The sequence below is a fragment of the Camelus dromedarius genome, chromosome 16 (assembly GCF_036321535.1).
Source record: "Camelus dromedarius isolate mCamDro1 chromosome 16, mCamDro1.pat, whole genome shotgun sequence".
Taxonomy (NCBI): Eukaryota; Metazoa; Chordata; class Mammalia; order Artiodactyla; family Camelidae; genus Camelus; species Camelus dromedarius.
Window position 1 is genome coordinate 55,700,801 of NC_087451.1, and position 19,567 is coordinate 55,720,367.

General features: G+C 35.5%; 1 protein-coding gene across 4 annotated transcripts; it reads left to right on the forward strand.

Annotated features, from left to right (window-relative positions):
* Positions 1-18,325, forward strand: ZPBP2 (zona pellucida binding protein 2). 4 transcript variants are annotated; one of them, XM_064496044.1, is made up of 9 exons: positions 1-253; positions 390-455; positions 1,638-1,763; positions 2,429-2,590; positions 3,226-3,444; positions 4,350-4,432; positions 5,299-5,479; positions 6,049-6,173; positions 17,956-18,325. In XM_064496044.1, exons 1-8 carry the CDS (start codon positions 205-207, stop codon positions 6,141-6,143), a joined length of 981 nt encoding a protein of 326 aa, XP_064352114.1. In that variant the 5' UTR covers positions 1-204; the 3' UTR covers positions 6,144-6,173; positions 17,956-18,325. The 4 variants fall into 4 exon arrangements, with proteins under 4 accessions (XP_064352114.1, XP_010990111.1, XP_064352116.1 ...); XM_010991809.3 differs by lacking the exon at positions 17,956-18,325 and having other exon boundaries at positions 6,049-7,212; XM_064496046.1 differs by lacking the exon at positions 17,956-18,325 and having other exon boundaries at positions 5,299-5,449; positions 6,049-7,212.
* The last annotated feature ends 1,242 nt before the right edge of the window (positions 18,326-19,567 follow it).

A 19,567-nucleotide genomic window follows, 5' to 3' on the forward strand; every position in this document is an offset into this window, starting at 1 on the left:
CCGGCTCAGGCGCGCGAGGCCCCCGAGCACGCACGCGATCTCTTGCGCGTCGGCTCTCGCGGTAGCGAAGGACGGATAACGGGGCTGACCACTGGCGGTTTGCTCCGCTGTGTGGAGGAGAGATGGGGAGGCGTCGTGCCGGGGCTGAGGTAGAAAGGAGCCCGCCCCATCGACGCCTCCTGCGACACTAACCCCTGAACCGTGATGCGAGCGTGGGTCCTTCTCTCCGCGGTGCTCTGGTACCTCGCAGGAGGTGGGGCTCCTCCCGCCCTGCCCCCAGGCCTCTCCCCTCGTCCCCATCCTGCCTCCTCTGCTTCGCCCCGCCCTGCCCGACTCTGAGCCCTGGCTCCTCTTCTACGTAAAAAGTCAGTGGTTTCTTTCCTCCGCAGTTGGATGGCAGCGTTCTTCCATAATCACTAAGGAAGGCTTCGTTTATGGCAAAGTGGGACGCCCAGGTAATAAGGACCTCTTCACTCGCAGAGTGTATCCGAAGAGCCGGGGGTGCCGTGGTTCTGCTAACGTTCTTCCCGCGGAGGGAGATGGAGCGAACGTTTATTGAACGTCTGCCGTGTGCTCGGCACTTCCCGATGGTTACATCGTTTCATCTTTAGAGCGACGCTGCTGCACCTCAGTTGTATCTCCTTGCCTAAAGCCGCACAGCTTGTAAGGAGCTAGGATTGAATCCACACCTCTTTCTCTGACACCACCTTACTTCCAGGTGTCCCTGTTGCTTAGCAAAGTGCGAGGCCCACTCAGAGGAGTGCTTTCCGGGGCTGGAAGTCCCTCTGTTTGGAATGCCCTTAGCCCTTCCCTTACTAACCAGAAATCCTACACATCCTTTATGGCTCAGCTCAAATGTGAGTTGTCATTGTGATGAAACTTTCTCACACTCCCCAAGGAAAATTGGTTACTAAGGCTAACTTTAGGTAACTTTAGGCCAGTTCATAGCATTTGTCAGGTTTGGAATCTCTCCGTGTTTGGAAGGAGACCCTCCCCTTCCCTGCCACCACCAAATTGTAGGATGGTGTCTTCATTATGTTCAGAGCCTGGCGTTCAGTAGGCTTTAAAACTAGTATCTTGTGGGCCTGTGTTGTTTCCAAACACATTATTTCTGCTTCCATCAAATCCGAAGCAGAATAAGTTACTGCCGAAAATCTTCCTTGTATGCCCCACATCGGCTTAATTATTGTTCCTAACAGAGAACATTTATAGTTAAATATCAAGTTTGCCTAGGGGATGACAATGATCATCTTTAAAATAGTTTCGCAACCAAAAAGATCCTTTTCTGATCTTTGAAATGATTCCACTAACCTCAAAAGTTTTTGTTTCTGAAGGTTCTGAATCTGTGCGTTAAAACCAACTTGTAAATGTGTTATGTACTTTTTCATAAATAACACAATAATATCACAGAAAGAAGAAAAAAATTGACTCCCTAGCAGTCTAGAGTTTTAAAAATCTACTATGAGAAGCAAAAAGGACTTCAGCATTCTAAGTGTTATAATTATATGCTGATTTTTAAAATAGTGAACTCCAAAAAGAACTAATCAAAGCAACTTTGGGACAAAATGGTAGGAAGTGTATTTCTTAATTTAATTTCGCTATATAATGTAGTTATATATTGTTGTATTTTGTCACAGTGAAATTATATGTAGAATTACATCACAATAGCCCAGTCCTTCTCTGTACTGATTTTAAACGTGCTCAAAAGGAAACGGTGGACCCCACCTATTTATGGATTGGGCCTAATGAAAAACCATTAACAGGTAAATCATTTGATTTTAATATCTCCTTTTTTAAATGATTTAAACACTTTTTAAAGAAATGCACTGTCACTTACTGGAATAAACAAATTGAAATTTAATTTTAACTGCAGTTTCACTTACTCCATAGTTAAATCATATTTATATTATGGTCTTACTTTCTCCTTATGCAAAAACTAAAGCAGTACTTTTTGTACGTTAGTCCCCAGAGCTGTATTAGTTCAGAAGTTTTTATAAAACCTAAAATTTATCCTTGTGATAAATGTGATAAAAGCACCTGTGGTAGGAGAGGTGGTAATTAATATATAATTTGTCATGGTTAGAAGGGTTTCTTGGAATATAAGCATTATTACTTCCTGTCTTATGTGAAAAAATTGCATAGTGTCACAAAGCAGTGTAATCTCCCTTACTGAATTACTGGCATAAATCCATCAAAATTAGATGCCAAGAAATACATTAAAGAAAACCAAAATATATTTCAAAAGTGTACTTATATCCTGTAGTTTTCCATTGAGCAATACCACAGAATTAAGATTTAGTTGAAATCATGAAGTTAAAATAGCCCATTAATTTTTAATTTTTTGTATTTATTTGTAACCTCAAGTTTACGAAATAATGTGTGAATTGTTACATGTTAAATAACCAAGTAATTTACTACTTCTGTTTAGGAACTAGTAGGATAAATATAACTAAAACAGGAAAGCTGCTGGTAAAAGACTTTCTGGAGCCTTTGTCCGGACTTTACACATGCACTCTTTCTTATAAGACTGTCAAAGCAGAAACCCAAGAAGAAAAGACAGTAAAGCAGAGATATGACTTTATGCTTTTTGGTAAGAATACAGGCACAGTTTAACTTATACATTTAGTTTGGGTCAGAATTAAGTATATGGTTTCTTCATTTAGTGAAAATGAGTCTGTTATATATAATCATTATGACTTACAGAGTATTTGGGGAGTATTTGACTAGGAGAACTCTAAAATTGACATCAAAATAGTGTGTCCTAAATAATCCTCTTTCTGCGTCCCACTTCCCACTGTCTGCGTATGCAGGCACAATCTACTTTATCACAATATCGCCAGCTAATTTAAAAATTGATGCTCAAATCTATAAAAGCAAATTAATGATTCTTTTCACTGGACTGTGCTGATAGCAGTGACACTTCTATAAATTAAGACCCTCCCTGACAAAATCTTATTTTTTTCTTGACACTTGTAACATATATATAGCCAGCCCACAGAAGCCATATCTTCACTTGTATGAAGTAGATAATATATTAGATGAAAATAACCTTTTTTCATTAAAGTTATTAGTTTTTTATCTTTTTGTGAGGGCAAACTGTTAAAATATTTTATTAGATAAAGTAAGTTTCTGTGCTGGTTTGCAAGATTGTGGGATTTAATATTACCTGTTATTTGAAAAGTAATGCTAGGCATGATTGTTTTTTATTCTTATCTTTTTTTAAAGCCTATCGGGAACCTGATTATGCATATCAGATAGCTGTACGTTTTACCACAAAATCTTGTGTAGGAAAATATAATGATCTGCTTTTTAAAGTGCTGAAGAAAATCTTGAATAATTTAATTTCTGATTTGTCATGCCATATCATAGAACCATCATATAAATGCCATTTTGTTAAAATTCCAAAACATGGCCTCACTCATGAGCTGTTTATAGCCTTTCAAGGTAAAATTTTTTTAATGTTTCTTTAATTTTATGAGTTTAAATCTTGATTACAAAATTAATTACCATATTAATATAAGATAGCTTACAAATAGTAGGCCTTAAATGTTTGTTAAGAACTAAAGTGTACGGTTGGTCTTAGCCTGGTTGTGATTTTAAAAATTAACACATTAATTATTTACCTTCATATTTACCTATGATATTTGTTGCTTTTTAGAAGTCAATTTCATTTTATAAATATGGCCTTTAAGCAGCTAATATTTAACTTATAACTTCTTATAGAATTTTAAATTGTATTTTTGAGAACTTAGCAAAAGGGAGAAACCAAACTAAATTTATTTCTATTTATTTAATTTATTTTTTTCATGAATTATAGTCAATTTACAATGTGTTGATTTCTGGTATACAGCATAGTGATTCATTTATATATATATATATATATATATAAAGATGTTTTGTTTTGGAATAGGATATCTGCAATATTATATAGCTCCCCAGGTTAATATTATATATATATATATATATATATATATATATATATATATATATATATATATATATATATATATATATATATATATACACACACACACGTACACACACATACACTTTTCATATTCTTGTTCATTATGGGCCATTACAAGGCACTGAATATAGTTCCCTGTGCTATATACAGTAGGACCTTACATCTATTCACTCTAAAGCCTTGTAGTTACCTCCAATAGCCCCCAGATGGAGTGAAATCATAATGTATAAATTATTCAAATTGTGAACCTTTCCTTTATTACTAGAATGACACAGATTAAACACATGCACACATGCATACTGAATTCAGCATTTGGAGCTTTACTGGAATGTTTGTAAGTTCTTAGAATCCTTTTGTGAAGATGTCGTTTTTCCCCCTCCAGTTAATCCTTTTGCACCGAGGTGGAAAGGTACATGCAATGAGTCTGTTGACTGTGAAGATACCACTAATCATAATATCCTCCAGGTAAGAATTTCAGTGTAAGGGGAAAGTATTTGAATAGTCAGTAAAGCTATTTAAAAACTTAAAATATGAAGTCTTACTGATTTTTGGCTTCATTTCAGTTTTATAAACAGATTCTGAGCATCTTGGCTGTTTTAAAGATGTTTTGTTTTGGAATAGGTTATCTGCAATATTGTATAGCTCCCCAGGTTAATATGATGTATTTTCCCTATGACAGAAGGATGGTTCACTGGTCTTTGTTCTCCAAATGATAACTAAGCAGCAGCTTGAAGAACAACCTTACAATCATGTCATCCCAGGTTAAGCCAGTAGTTCTTCCAGAATTGTATCGTACTGATGATAATACCTGCTCTCTCCTTTACCTCCTCAGAGGCTAAGGACATAGTCTAAAAATTTCCTTCACTTTCCTAGTCTAGTCCCTGAGCCTACACCCGTAATATTATGCATGGTTTATGGGAATCATTTAGTTATTACTAGTTAATTATTTAAACTTTATGCTCAGAAGATAAAATTTGCATCATTCGTCTGTAATGCTGATTAGAGAAAAGTTTTGGTTTCCTTGGCTCTTTGGAATTAGAAGTAAGGAACTCCCAGTTATCTACATATGGAATAGACATGCTGCAAATATTTCAAAACAAGTGTTTTTAACCTCAATTTAATTTTTATTAACCTTTGTACATATAAATTGACAATAATTGATAAAGTCTAGGCTAGACTAATTTTTAATATTAACACACATCATTTCAGGAATTCTTCTGCTGTGTAAAGCACAGCATGCTTATACTGCATTTCATTGCCTCTGATACAAGAGGAGAAATTTGGTTCACAGTTTAGTAATTGTACTTCTCTCTGGTATTTTTCAATCTTAGGCAAGAGATCGAATAGAAGAATTTTTCCGGCGCCAAGCATATATTTTCAAGCATGACTTTAAGAAAACTCTACCAGCTATGCATTTTGTGGACCACAGTTTTCATATAATGCGTATGGATAGCTGTCGTCCAGGCTTTGGGAAAAACGAAGGTCTGCACAGCAATTGCGCTAGTTGTTGCGGTAATTATAAAGTATAAATATCTAAATATTTAGGTTTTATAGTCAGAATTCACTTGGCATAACTGATTTGAATCTTTATAGTGATTCTCTTCCCAAAAAACATACTTAGTTAAAGGGAAGTAAAAATTCAAAGTCCAGATTTCTAAATATAATCATCTTCATGTATATTAATTCTGCCTAATGTAGTCTTTTGTATTACAAAACATTTCTGTGGTATTCTGGCTTAAGCTACTATACTGTGAAAGACAGCAAAATGTTCCTACCTAGAAACTGGAAATAGGAACTAGAAAATGAGAAATAGGAGCTCATAAATGGAGCACTGCAGAAGATACTGTAAAATGCTGATACTAAAGGAAAAAATAGCTAAGATTCTAACTTCCTCCTACCTTTAAGATCATCAGATAACAATGTTTAAAACTCATGAATAATCTTCCATATGTTAATTGGCTGAACATTACTCAGTGTAACATAGGTATAGGGATGGTGTGACATTGACGGCAGTTGGTATTCTTGGTATAAAATACCTCTAAGTGAAATAATAATCTATTCCATTGTGTTTTCCTCTGCAGTGGTTTGTAGTCCTGGGACGTTTAGTCCTGATGTCGATGTTACATGTCAGACTTGTGTTTCCACGCGTATCTACGGAGCTAAAACTTGCCCATAAACTTCAAAAATCGCAATGTGAAGACTAAAGGTGAAAGCACTGTTCTTGCTTGTGGAGGTGGGAGACATAAGATGACTTGCTCACATCCCAGAGAGTCACAGATAGTTCCATTAAGTAAGATCAGTAAGATGATAACATTGGAAAACATACATTTTAGAAATCTTAAAAAGATAGTCGACATGGCATTTCTAAGAAGGCATTTAATCTAATATCACCAGCATGCAAAGGAAAGTGTAAGTATCAGTGGATGATTTTTAATGAAATATGTTTTGTTGTTTACAAACAAACAGTCTGTACCTAAGACTATATTAAGGTCAAGAGTAGCAAAATATAATGTAATAAAAACTTTATACTTCCCACATGTTATTTTGTTTGATATCACTCTTGTATGATATAAAAGCATATATATTACTCTTATAATTAGAACCAAAAAGTTATTTATTTTGGTCTCTTTGCTTTTAGATTGTTTTTAGAAAAATAGACTTTATTTTTTAGTATAGTTTTAGGTTTACAGAATAATCTAGCAGATATTACACGGAGTTCCATATACCCACTCCAGCCCATGCCCTCACCCCTTCCCAGTTTCCTCTATTATTAAAGTCTTACATTAGTGTGATACATTTGTTACAATTAATGAACCAACGTTGATACATTATCAGCTATAGCTCATAGTTTATATTAAGGTTCATTATTTGTATGGTATAGTTCTGTGAGTTTTGACAGATGCATAATGACCTGTGTCCATCCTTATGGTTTCATACAGAACAGTTTCACCACCGTTATTTTAAGCCCTGTGCTTCACCTGTTCATCTCTCTCACTCACCCCAGAGCCCTTGACAACCACTAATTTTTTACTGTCTCTGTAGCTTTGCCTTTTCCAAAATGTCATATACTTGGAATTGTACAGTATATAGACTTTCCAGACTGGCTTCTTTCACTTAGCAATATATGTTTAAGGTTCCTCCTTATCTCTTTGTGACTTGATAGATCTTTTTTAATTACTGGATAATATTCCATCATATGGGTATATAAAGGATATCTTGATTGCTTACAGTTTTTGGTGATTATGAATAAAGCTGATATAAATATTTGTGTGCAGGTTTTTGTACGGACGTAAGTTTTCAGATCAATTGCATAAATACCTAGGAGCATGATTGCTAGATGTATGGTAAGATTATGTTTAGTTTTGTAAGAAACTGCCAAACTGTTCCTACCTTTTTGCACTCCCACCAGCAGTGGGTATGTTTCTTGTTGCTCCTCATCCGCACCAAGTTTTGGTATTTACAGTTTGTTGGATTTTGGCCATTCTAATAGGTATATAGTGATATTTCATTGTTGTTTTAATTTGAAATTCCTCAGTGACATCTGATTCTGAACATCTTTTCACGTGTTTATTTGTCATCTGTATATCTTCTCTGGTGAGATGTCTGTTCAGATCTTTCTCCATTTTTTAAGTGAATTGTTTATTCTTACTGTTGAGTTCTAAGAGTTCTTTGTATATTTTAGATATAAGTTCTGTATCAGATATGTGTTTTGCAAATATTTTCTCCCATTTTGTCCCTTGTCTCTTCATTCTTCTAACAATGTCTTTCACTGAGGAGAAGTTTTTAATTTTAGTAAAATCCGATTTATCAATTTTTACTTTCATGAATCATGCTTTTGGTGTCATGCCTAAAAACTCATCACCAAACCCAAAGTCATCTAGATTTGCTCCTGTTATATTCTAGCAGTTAATACAGTTTCATGTTTTACTTTTAATCTAAGATGGATTCGTTTTTGTGAAAAGTGTAAGTTTTATGTCCAGATTCTTTGTTTTGCTTTTTGCATATGGATGTCCAGTTCCAGCACCGTCTGCTCAAAAGACTGTCCTTCCTCCATTGAATTGCCTTTGCTCCTTTGTCAAAGATCAGTTGACTACATTTGTGTGGGACTACGTCTGGGTTCTCTATTCTGCTCCATTTATTAATTCATCTATTCTTTCATCAATACCACGCTGTCTTGATTACTGTGTAGTAAGTCTTAAATTTGGTTAGTGTCAGTCCCCTGTTTGTCTTCAGTATTGTATTAATTATCCTGGATCTTTTGCCTTTTCATATAAATTTTAGAGTTAAGTTTGTTGATAACCACAAAATAACTTGCTGGAAGTTTGGTTGGAATTGCATTGAATCTATAGGTCAAGCTGAGGAAAATTGACATCTTAACAATTTTGAGTTTTCCTGTCCAGGAACATGGAATATCTCTCTGTTTATTTAGGTTTTCTTTGTTTTATTTTATCAGAGTTTTTTCATTTTCCTCATATAGATCCTGTACATATTTTCTTAGATTTATACCTAAATACTTAATTTTTTGGTGCCAATGTAAATGGTCTTATATTTTTAATTTCAAATTCCAAAGTATTTATTGCTGGTGTTTAAGAAGGCAGTTAACTTTTGTATATTATTAGCCCTGTAGCCTGTGATCTCACTATAATCACTTATTAATTCCAGAAAGTTTTTTGTCAATACTTTGGGATTTTCTACTTGACAGTCATGTTATCTCCAAACGAAACAGTTTTATTTCTTCCTTCCCAATCTTTTTATCTTTTATTTCCTTATCTCTTTTATTGCGTTAGCTAGAACTTCCAGTATGATGTTGAATGGGAATGGTGAGAGAGCACACATCCTTGTCTTGTTCCTGATCTTAGACAGAAAGCATTCAGATTTTTACTATTGCATGTGATGTTAGCTATAGTTGTCTTTTTTTTTTTTTAATAGATATTCTTTGTTAAGTCAAGGAAGTTCTCCTCTATTCCTACTTTGCTGAGAGTTTTTATCATGAATCAGGTATTGGATTTTGCCAAATGCTTTTCCTGCATTTATTAATGTGATCATATGATTTTTTTCATCTTTAGTCTGTTGATGTGATGGATTACATTAATTGATTTTCCAATGTTGAACCATCCTTATGTATTCAGAATAAATCCTTTTAGTTGTAGTGTATAGTTATTTTTACACATTGTTGGATTTGATTTGCTAAAATTCTGTTGAGGATTTTTGCATTTATTTTATGAGACATGTTAATCTATAGTTTTCCTTTCTTATGATATCATTATCTGCTTTTAGTATTAGGGTTATTTAGTGTTAGTATTAACATTGTAGGTATGTGTGTTAGTCAGAGTCCAATCAGGAGACAAAAAATAAAGTAATTTGTACAGGGAAGGTTTAATATAAAGAATTATTAACCAAAAGAGGGGATTAGAATAACAAGGAATTGGATAATAAGATATAAAGAGAACCCTAAAGAATATAGGAATAACAGATATAAAGAGCCTTCCTACCACTAGGACTGAGACAGAGAGTCAAAGAAAGAGCCACCATCTCCTAGGGCTGAGATCTAGACCCTTATTGAAGAGGGCACAACCGTGGGTCACTGGATGACGTCACTGCTGCTGGAAATTCACTCGCTGGAACTTTCCTGAGATCTACCCTCTGCGGTGCAAAGGAAAGCTCTTCATGGGGAGATTTCTCACTCTGCTGCAAAACCACACTCAAGCACGGAGGAGTGGTTGTTGGCGAAGCTGCTGGCCACCATGCACTGCAGGATATGGACGCTGGGGACACTGCACGTGCTGCAGGAGCCTGCCAAGGGAACAACCCAGAATGAAAAGGAAAATTCCTTTCCTTCTGTAATGTCTCTCCAGCATCTTCTGACAAAGTTTGACATTTGGCCAGCTGGTAAAGGAAAATATTTACAAGGCCCAGATCCATCTTCACAAAGCAGGCAAAAAGGATGATGTGTTGTTGAGAAGCAATAAATTGATAACTGGTGTAGTCCAACCCTTTGGCTGCTCAGCTTTCACATGCACCTTTCTACACACGTGTGAATTCTCATACATTGACAAGGCAAATTTATGTTTCTACCTAAGAAGATACAGCCATCCATCTCACAAGTACCTACAAGACATATAGTCCCAACAGTCATTGTTTCTGTTGCTAACTATATTAATTATTCCTCAAGTTCAGTCACAGTCTCATTCTGTTACCTAAGGACTAAATTGCAAAACTTAACTTCCAACAACTTGTCTGTAAAACAAAAAAGGAGAGGAAAGATGAAGATGGGTAGTGTATTAAAATAGACGTATGAATGTAACAAGCAAAAAGAAAATATGCAAAGTTACTTTGTTTCTGTAGTTGGTCACGAGGTTGTAATTGATACCTGTGGCTTCCTTCGTCAAATACTTATTTCATAGTTTTCTTGCCCTCAGCCAGTTGCTCTGGGTTCTTTATCTGATGGAATACCCAAAGGGTTTGAATCCTCATTGTTCTGCCCTTTTTTTTATTGTTGCCATGTAGTTTTCCTTTAACCTTTAGTACTAGGCATTGAAGAACTAAGAGGCACTCCAGAGAATCTCCTGGGTTCCAGACATAGTCCTCCTTGCTGCTGTTGCATAGCAACCCCGTTTCCCTTGGTTATCAGGATCAATCACCCCATCTGGGAGATGGACACCTTACCTTTTTTGCCTGTTGATTTAGTGGCATATGGAACCCAAAATATTCAAGTGGCAGTCCGTTTTCCATTTCAGGGAAGAACCAAGCAGCTCCCATTTGGGGACAAAGATTTCCAGCCAACAGGGTTCAAGGTTGCCAGGATAGGAAGCAAAACTTCTGCAAGTGGGTTATTAGGTGTAATAGTGAGAAGGTCCACTCGCACTTCCACATTTGATTCCTGGACTATTCTGGCCATGACGGAGTCAGCACTATGTATTGGTCTTTGATTCAAAGCATATACTGCATCCTGTAAAACAAAATCCTTTGATTTCAGGGTATTGTCTCCCAACTGACACTGTAACTGGGATTTTAGCAAGCCATTTCACCTCTCAGTTATGCCAGTTGCTTCTGAGTGATGGGGTTTGTAGTAAGATCATTTAATTCCATGGTTATGAGCCCCCTGCTTTGCTTCTTTTGCTCTGAAGTGAGTTTCTTGATGCACAGTGCTGTACAGAATGCCAGGATGGTAGATAAGGCATTCTGTGAGTCCGCTGGTGGCGGTGCTGGCAGAAGCATTGTAAACATGGAAGGGATATGCATATCCAGAATACATGTCTATTCCAATAAGGATAAATCTCTGTCTGTTGTTTGAACAGTTTTATTCTGTTAGCATTAAAAAATTAGGCACACAGGTTAATGAACGTAAAGATATCCTGAGACAAACATGTATTTTTTTTTTAAATTTACAATAGCATCTCATTTTGAAACAGCAAAATTTTATAAAAAGTTAAGGAACAGAATATGAACATTTTAATGATAGAATTCTAAGGGGAAAATTTGGCCCCTTTAAGAATTAAATGTTGAAGGGGGAAAGCTGCATGTGCTCCAGAATAGTAGCCAACACACATATACCACCAGGTGCCAGGCACTGTTCCAGACATTTCTGATGCATTCATTCAGTAGCCCTCCTTTTCATCATAGTAAGTAGATACTCTGTTCATATTGTGTAGAGTGCAAATGGAGGCACATAATTGTTAAGCAGTTTGCTCAAAGTCACACAGCTAGTCAGTGGTAGAGTTGGCGTTGAAAGTCTCCAGAATCTAGGCTCTTAATTACTAATTCTGTCACAGTAAGTTTTACCTTAACAGTAATACTTTATATAAGCTCTTCAAACAAAGCGGTTTTAATGGAAAAGTGCCTCGTAGGCAAATAAGATATAACAAAATACAAACTTTAAGCAACCCCAGTGATGGAAAGCTTAACAGTGCAGGTGAAAGGGTGAACTAGTGATGGAACTGAGTACCATGAGATTGCCACCTGCTGCTTTTCGATGTTGTCAGCTCTGGTTTGACTTTTTTCTCCCCTCTCCTTAGAAAATCCCACAGAATGTAGGCACTGCTCTTCTGGTTTTTTTAGTTTCTTTTTTTCCTAAGCCAGGAAGCTATCTTCTCCTTTTGTATTTTGTTTTTCATCCTCCAAAAAAAAAAAAAAATGCCCTTTTACTCTTTAGGTTGCTGCCATTATTTGCATCTTAACTGTGTTCACCCTTAGCAAGTTTTCCTTACCCCACAGCTCATGCATCTGATAAATGTTTCTCAGGCCCTTCTTGGCTTCCTCCTTCAGTTCCGTAAGCTTCTTCAGTCCCTTAGAAGGAAGAATGTAGATAAGCTGACAGATTAGTATGATTACCTTTAGCTCTACGAGTGGAAATAGTTTTATAGTCAAAACCAAAACCTGATCTCAAGAAAAAAAACATTTTTGAAGTCATAATAATGGGGGAAAAACATTTGTATCACTGCCAGTTTTGTGCAGGTGTTAGTGGCCTAGAATGGAAATTATTTTCTCATCATAGCAGACTTAATATTTCACCAATAACTTATTCTTTGGAATTGAAAATTAAGTAGCCAAAGAAAGAACTTTGGTATTTCTCACTGAGCCAGAGATTATAACTGTCAAGAAGGAATATAACTTCAGCAGCTTTGCCACAATAATGACTTATGTAGGTCTGAAGGATACTAAGGTTGCAGAAACATGATTGGTGCCAAAGCATAGTAGGTGCCAAAGTATAGTTCCAGAGTGGCAGCGTTTATTATGAAGACTGCTAGATATGTGAGTTGAAGTTGGGATAAATAGATACTGTGCTATTGTTGCAGCAAAGTGTGTTACAGCTCAGTGTTATAGCTCAGTTGTGACAGCAACCTGGGTCTGCGGAGAGACCAAGCAGCACTCGGAGGGTTAGAGAACTCAGGTTTATTACGCCAACGGGCCCAGTGGAGTTAACACTCTAAGCTCTGGACCCTGTCTGTAGGTTTACACAGGCTTTTATAGGCTACCAGTCTAGATTTTGCAACATTTTGCAACATCATATGGAAATAAGATATAACAAATGGACCAATCAGGAGTGATAGAAATGGACCAATCAGGAGTGATCTTATGGAACCAACAGAATCTTAGGGGTAAGTTCCGCTTTCCTAGAAGTAAGCCGTTTCAGAGTTAAAAATTGAGATAATGCTCCTGGGCCAGAGAACCGAATGGTGCTGGCAGGAGGGTAGTGGCCCTGCTTGGGGGTCTTGCCATCTTTTTCATGGGGCTTCCCACCTCACTGTCACTTTGGATCATCCCAGGGTAACACATTGATAATCTGGTATCAGAATCTGGAAACAAATAGAGAGCAATGAAGGTGTCTAGAAACAGGAAGCAAAGAAAAAAGAAAGTGGTTTTAATGACCAACCATTGAGTAGATAAGGTTGCATACAACTCAGAGGGTAGAGGAAGCACCTGAGTCCCAATGAACTTGAAGTCCTTTTCTTGCAGATATAGGTCACATAGTTTTGACTGAAGAGCTCTAAGTTAGACTCCTGCGCTCCTCCTACCTCATTTCTGTGGAAGTTTTCTGGAATCTGGCTCACACAGAAGGAAGTCAACCAAATTTTTTAATGCAGCAGAAAGACTAAACTGAGGGTGGAGATATGTGTGTGTGCCTCCGTCTTCTTTCTTATGGCTGAGCAGTTTGAGTCTAATATCCAGTGGTTTTCAAAGCATCTTGCAAGATATGTCTACCCTGAATGACAGAAAGCAAGTGAGGAAGACATCTGCAGTCTACACTGCAAAGGCCCTGGCTTTCAAATTCTAGTGCTGACTCTGTCATCTTCTATCTTTGGCAGAGACCATGTTCTCATTCCTGCTATGGGAAAACTAATACCAGGTTCAACTTCTCTTCTAAAGTAACTTTACGTAATCATGTAATTTGTGTGAAAGAACTATGTAAACCATAAAACACCAACAATTTGAAGGCTCGGTATTAGCTTGTGGGGCTTATGGTAGATAAAGTGATGCTACACAGCCGGGAATCCATAGCTTTCACCAGAACTTGCATACATTCAGTCAACAAACTTTTACTGACTATAGTTACTGTGCTCAGTAGTCTCGGCCTCTGTCACCAGGGAGGGCACAGACTAGCGTCTGAGACAAAGTACTCCAACTAAGTGCCATTGTAATCTAGACAGCAGTTTAGGAACCTCTAGCCCTTGGCTATTTTTAGGTGGTAGATTTGAGGGAAGATTTCAGAAGGCAGAGGAAGGGTTTATACTTCCTCAACACATGGAAAAGCTTAAAATGGAACAGTAAACATCATCATTCTCTTTTTTTCCCACCACTTTTATTGTGAAATACAACATGCATACAGAAAAGTGCATTAAACCCAAACCTAAAAGCTTAAAAATAATTATCAAATAAACATCTAAGCTACACACCATTCCAGGTGAAGAAATAAAATATTTCTAGCACCCTAGACACCCACTCCTTTCCCATGTGCCTGTCCCTGGCATACCATCCCTCCTCCAAAGAGAATGAATCATAATAATAATTTCCTTCCTTTCCTTGGAGTTTTACCACCAAAGTGTGGATCCCTAAGCCATATAGTTTCTCTGTTTTTGAACATTATGGAGAGAATCATAATGAATATATTCTTTCATGCCTTGATTCTTTCTAAAGATTAATCTCAAAAAAATAAATAAATAAAATAAAGATTAATCTCATGTAGAGTTAGTTCATTTACACCCATTACTGTATAGTGTTCCATTATATGAACATACCACAGTTTGTTTATCCATTCTGTTGTTGGGGAACGTTCAAGTTGTTTCCAGGTTTTGACTGTTACAACATCCGACTAAGTAAAATTCTTTAAAGTATATCCCCTGTGATGCCCATGTGTGTTAAGTTTGTCTAGAGTTTATAACTAGCAGTCAAATTTCTGGGTCCTATGGTAGGTTAATCTTCCATTTATAATGCTAAGCTGTTATCCAAAGTGATTGTAGTAATTTGTCTCACCAACAGTAGTGTATCCAACTTACTGTTTCAGATACTTACCAACATTTGATATTGTCAGATGTTTAAATTTTGCCAGACTGGTGAGTGAGTAATGGTATCTCACGGAGGTTTTAATTTGTTATTTCCCAGATTACTGATCAGGTTAATCATCATTTCATATGTTTGTTAGACATAGGGTTCTCTTTTTCCAAAAGTCCTGTAGAAGACTTTCGTCCATTTTTCTATTGAGTCATCCTTTTTTATTGATGTGTACAAGCTCCCTCTACTAGACAGTACTGCTTTGTAAGTTACATACGTTTTAAATATCTTGTCCCACGCTGTGGTTTGCCCTTTCATCTCTTTATGATGTCTTTCGATGAACCAAAGTTTTTAATGTTATTATGGCTATAGACTTGCCTTTCTCATTTAGATCTAAATTCTAACTGGAATTCATTTCATATATGCTGTGTGCTAGGTATCAAATATCATTTTTCATCCATTTGATTACTCAGTTGTCCTGGCACCATTTACTGAAAAGTCTAGCCTTTCCCCAGTGATCTGCAGTGAGACCTCTCTCACATAGCAAGTGTCCGTTTATGCATGAGAGTCGACGCCTGAGCTGCCTCTTCTATTTTTCTGTTTGCCTATCCCTGCTCTCACACTGCACTAAAATGTTACAGCTTTAATAATCTGTCTTAATACCTTGTAGAGCAAGTTTTTCCACCTCGTTCTTCAAGAGTATCAGGGCTATTTTTGCCTCTTTGCTCTTCCATATACATCTTAGAATCGCTTACTAAGTTATATACACACAGAAATGTTGAGATTTTGTTGAGATTATGTTGAACCCAGAGATTAATTTGGGGGAATTTCACATTTTTACAATATTGTGTCTTCTACTCCTTCAACATAGTATTCCTTCTTTTGTTTAAGTCTTCTCAAGTCTCTCAATGGGAGTTTATAATTTAATGTGTTAGAGTTTCTTTCAGACCTTTTGTTAGATACATTTCTAGGTATTTTACATTTTTGGTGCTATTACAGTTGGTGTTTTTAAATTTCAGTTTTTGTTTGTTGCTGATGTGTGTAAGAATACAGTTGGTTTGTGCATATTGATTTTAGCAAATTGCTAAAATAACATTCATTTTAATAATTTATCTGTAGATTCTTTTGGACTTTCTATATACAAATTAGGTCACCTGTAATGCAATTTTCTTTTTTAAGAAATATCCATACATGTTTTGTTTCTCTTTTGGCTTACTATGCTTGCTAGACCTTCCATATAATGTCAAATAGAGTGGGCATCTTTGTCTTGTTTCTGATTCAGAGAGAAAGTTTATAGAATTTTACCATTAAACAGATGTTTACAGTAGATATTTTATAATATGTATATCAGATTAAAGACATTCTATTTCTGGTTTTCTAGGAATTTTTTAATGCACTTTTTTTCTTCAAAAGAAATAATATTTTTTTAAGTATAGTTGATTTACAATGTGGTATTAGTTTCACATGTACAGCAAAGTGATTCACTTATACATAGGTATTCTTTTTTATAATCTTTTCTACTATAGGTTATTACAAGATATTGAATATAGTTCCCTGTGCTGTACAGTAGGTCCTTGTTGCTTATCTATTTTATATAGAGTATGTGTATCTGTTAATTCCAAACTCCTAATTTATCCCTCCCTCACCCCTTTGGTAACCATAAGTTTGTTTTCTATGTCTGTGAGCCTATTTCTGTTTTGCAAATGAGTTCATTTGTATCACTTTTTTAGATTCCACATATAACTGATATCATATGACTTTTATCTTTCTCTGTCTTACTTCACTTCATATGATAATCTCTAGGTCCATTCTAGGAATTTTTATCATGAATGGAAATTGAATTTTATATCAAGTGCATTTTCTGTGTCTATTGAGATGATCTTGTCATCTTTTTTTATTTTTATTTTTTTATTTTTAATTTAGTTTTTTTTTTTTTTTGAGGGGGTAGGTAATTAGGTTTATTTATTTATTTGTTTTTTAGAGGAGGTACTGGGGATTGAACCCAGGACCTCGTGCATGCTAAACATGTGCTCTACCACTTGAACTATACCCTCCCCCCTCATCTTTCTTCTTAATGTTAATGTGGTAAATTACATAAATTGATTTTTCACTGTTAAAGCAACCTTAAAATCCTAGCTAAATCTAACTTAGTCTTAATGTATTATTCTTTTTTATTGCTTGATTTGATTTTATATTTATTTTCTATTTTTGCATCTAAGTTCATGGGTGAGACTGGCCTGCATTTTTCTTTCTCTTGTTCTTGTTAGGTTTTGCTAGCATTAGAAATGATTTGAAAGGTGTTCGCTCTTTTTCTATTCTCTGGAAGAGTTTGTTAAGTTTGGAATTATGTATTCTTGAATGCTTAATTGAATTTACTGGAGAAACCATCTGGGCTTGGAATTTTCTTTGTGGGAAGATTTTTACTGTTGATATAATATCCTTTCTGGTTATAGGATTTTTCACATTTTTCAGCAAGTTATACTTTTCTAGGAGAGTTCTCATTTCATCTAAAATCTTAAATTTATTGGCATAATGTTGTTCTAATATCCTTTTATTCTTTTAATGCCTACAGCATCTATAGTACTGTCCCCTGTTCATTTTTGAAATTGATTATATGTGCTTCTTCTCCCTTTCTTTTTCTCCTTATTATTCTTCTCAGATCCAATGTCTGTCTTTATTGAACTTCTTTATTATTTGTTTCCTATTTTATTTACTGTGCTCCTTTTTAATTTTCTTTCCTTCCATCTATTTGGATTTATTTTGCTAACATTTTTTCTAGCTTCTTGACATAGATATTTAAACAATTAAGGTGATACATATTTTTCCTCTAAAAAATGGCTTTAGGTTAATCTCACAAGTTTGACATGTATATTTTTATTGCTAAAATTTTTTCTAATTTCCATGAATATTTCTTCCTTGACCCTTAAGTTATTTAAAAATGTGTGCCTTACTTTCCTAACATTGTGATATCTAATAATGTTTTTGTTATTGATTTCTAGCTTAATTTGACTGTGGTCAGAGAAGATGCTATATATGATTTCAATCCTTTAAACATGCTGAAACTTCTTTTATGCCTCAACACATGGACAATGTTTATAAATGTTCCAGGTGTATATTCTGCAGTTACAGTTCAGTATAACTTTCTAAAAATGTCCATCAGTTCAAGTTTGTTAATCATGTTGTTCAAATCATCTATATTACTGACATTCTTAGCTATTTATTCTATAAATTACTAAGAGAAGTTTGGTAAAATCTTCACTATGGTTGTGTACTTGACTATATTGTCTTCTGATCTGTCAATGTTTGCTTTCTATATTTTGAGATTATGTTCTTATGTGCACAACAGTTTAAAGTTGTTGTATCTTCCTGGTAAATTGAAACTTTTATCATTGTGAAGTGACCTTCTTTGTCACTAATAATGTTTTATGCCTCAAGTTTATTTTGCCTAATATTAATACATCTACACCAGTTTCCTTTTGGTTACTATTTACATATCAAATATTTTTCCATTGCTTTATTTTCAATATTTTATATCCTTATGCTATTCAGATATGTCTCATAAACAGCAAATAGATAAATTTACCCATTCTGGCAGTATTTTATTTTTGCTGGTTCATTTAGCCCTGTACATGTAATGTAGTTTCTAAAACATTCAGATTTCATTCCACTGTTTTCTTTTGCACTTTTTATTTGTCTCACCTGTTCTAGGTTTCTCTTTCTCTTGTTTCTTGTAGACTTTTTGTTGATAACCTTTTTATCATTCCATTTTTTCCCTCCCCTAGTTTGTTTCTATTCTTTTGATGGTTACCTTAAAATTATAGCATACATACTAAATTATCAATCTAAAATTAAAGTCTAAAATTAAGCAATATCTTTTATCTTTTCCCAGACAAAATATAACCCTTTAGAACACTTTAAATTTATTATATTATTACCATGTATTTAACCCCACAAGATACTAATACTATTTTACTATATTTATATGCAATTCCTGTTCATTTAGATGTAACCATATATTTACCAGGGATAATAAATAACCTAGCTTGCGATTACCAGAAACAAGATTGACATCACCATTCTTGAATGTTCTTCACCTGTCCCGTATCTGGAAGTCTTTACTACCTCACCTTGTCTCAGCCTCTCCATCTTGCTTGTGCTTCTCTCCTCCTCCATTCTCTCTTTTCAGTGTCCCTCTCTTCCATCTTAGGAGCAAAATCAATAAAGTCCTCAATTTGTTACCTGAAAAGTAGTTTTCTCTCTTCAAGACCTGTTGGCATCCAACTGTGTAGGATGTTATCGATCCCAAGGTGGCTAAACTAGCATTTCTTCAAAATGGTTTCCTTCCTAACTCAGACTAGAGACATGCAGAAGCTATCAGAAGGGGGTTTTGCTTGAGCTAAGAGGTCTGAAGAATGAGTAAGAGTTAGTGGACTCTCCCAAATCCTTTCAAGCTCAGATAATGAATATCCCAACTGTCTCCATTTCAAAGCCATCTCTATCACCAGTTTCAGCTTCTGGAGCAGGAAATTCCTTACAGACTTATGTAATTAATGCATTGAACTTCACTCTGAAATCAGAAATGTGGAATGAAAAGAGAGGGAAATCAGCAGA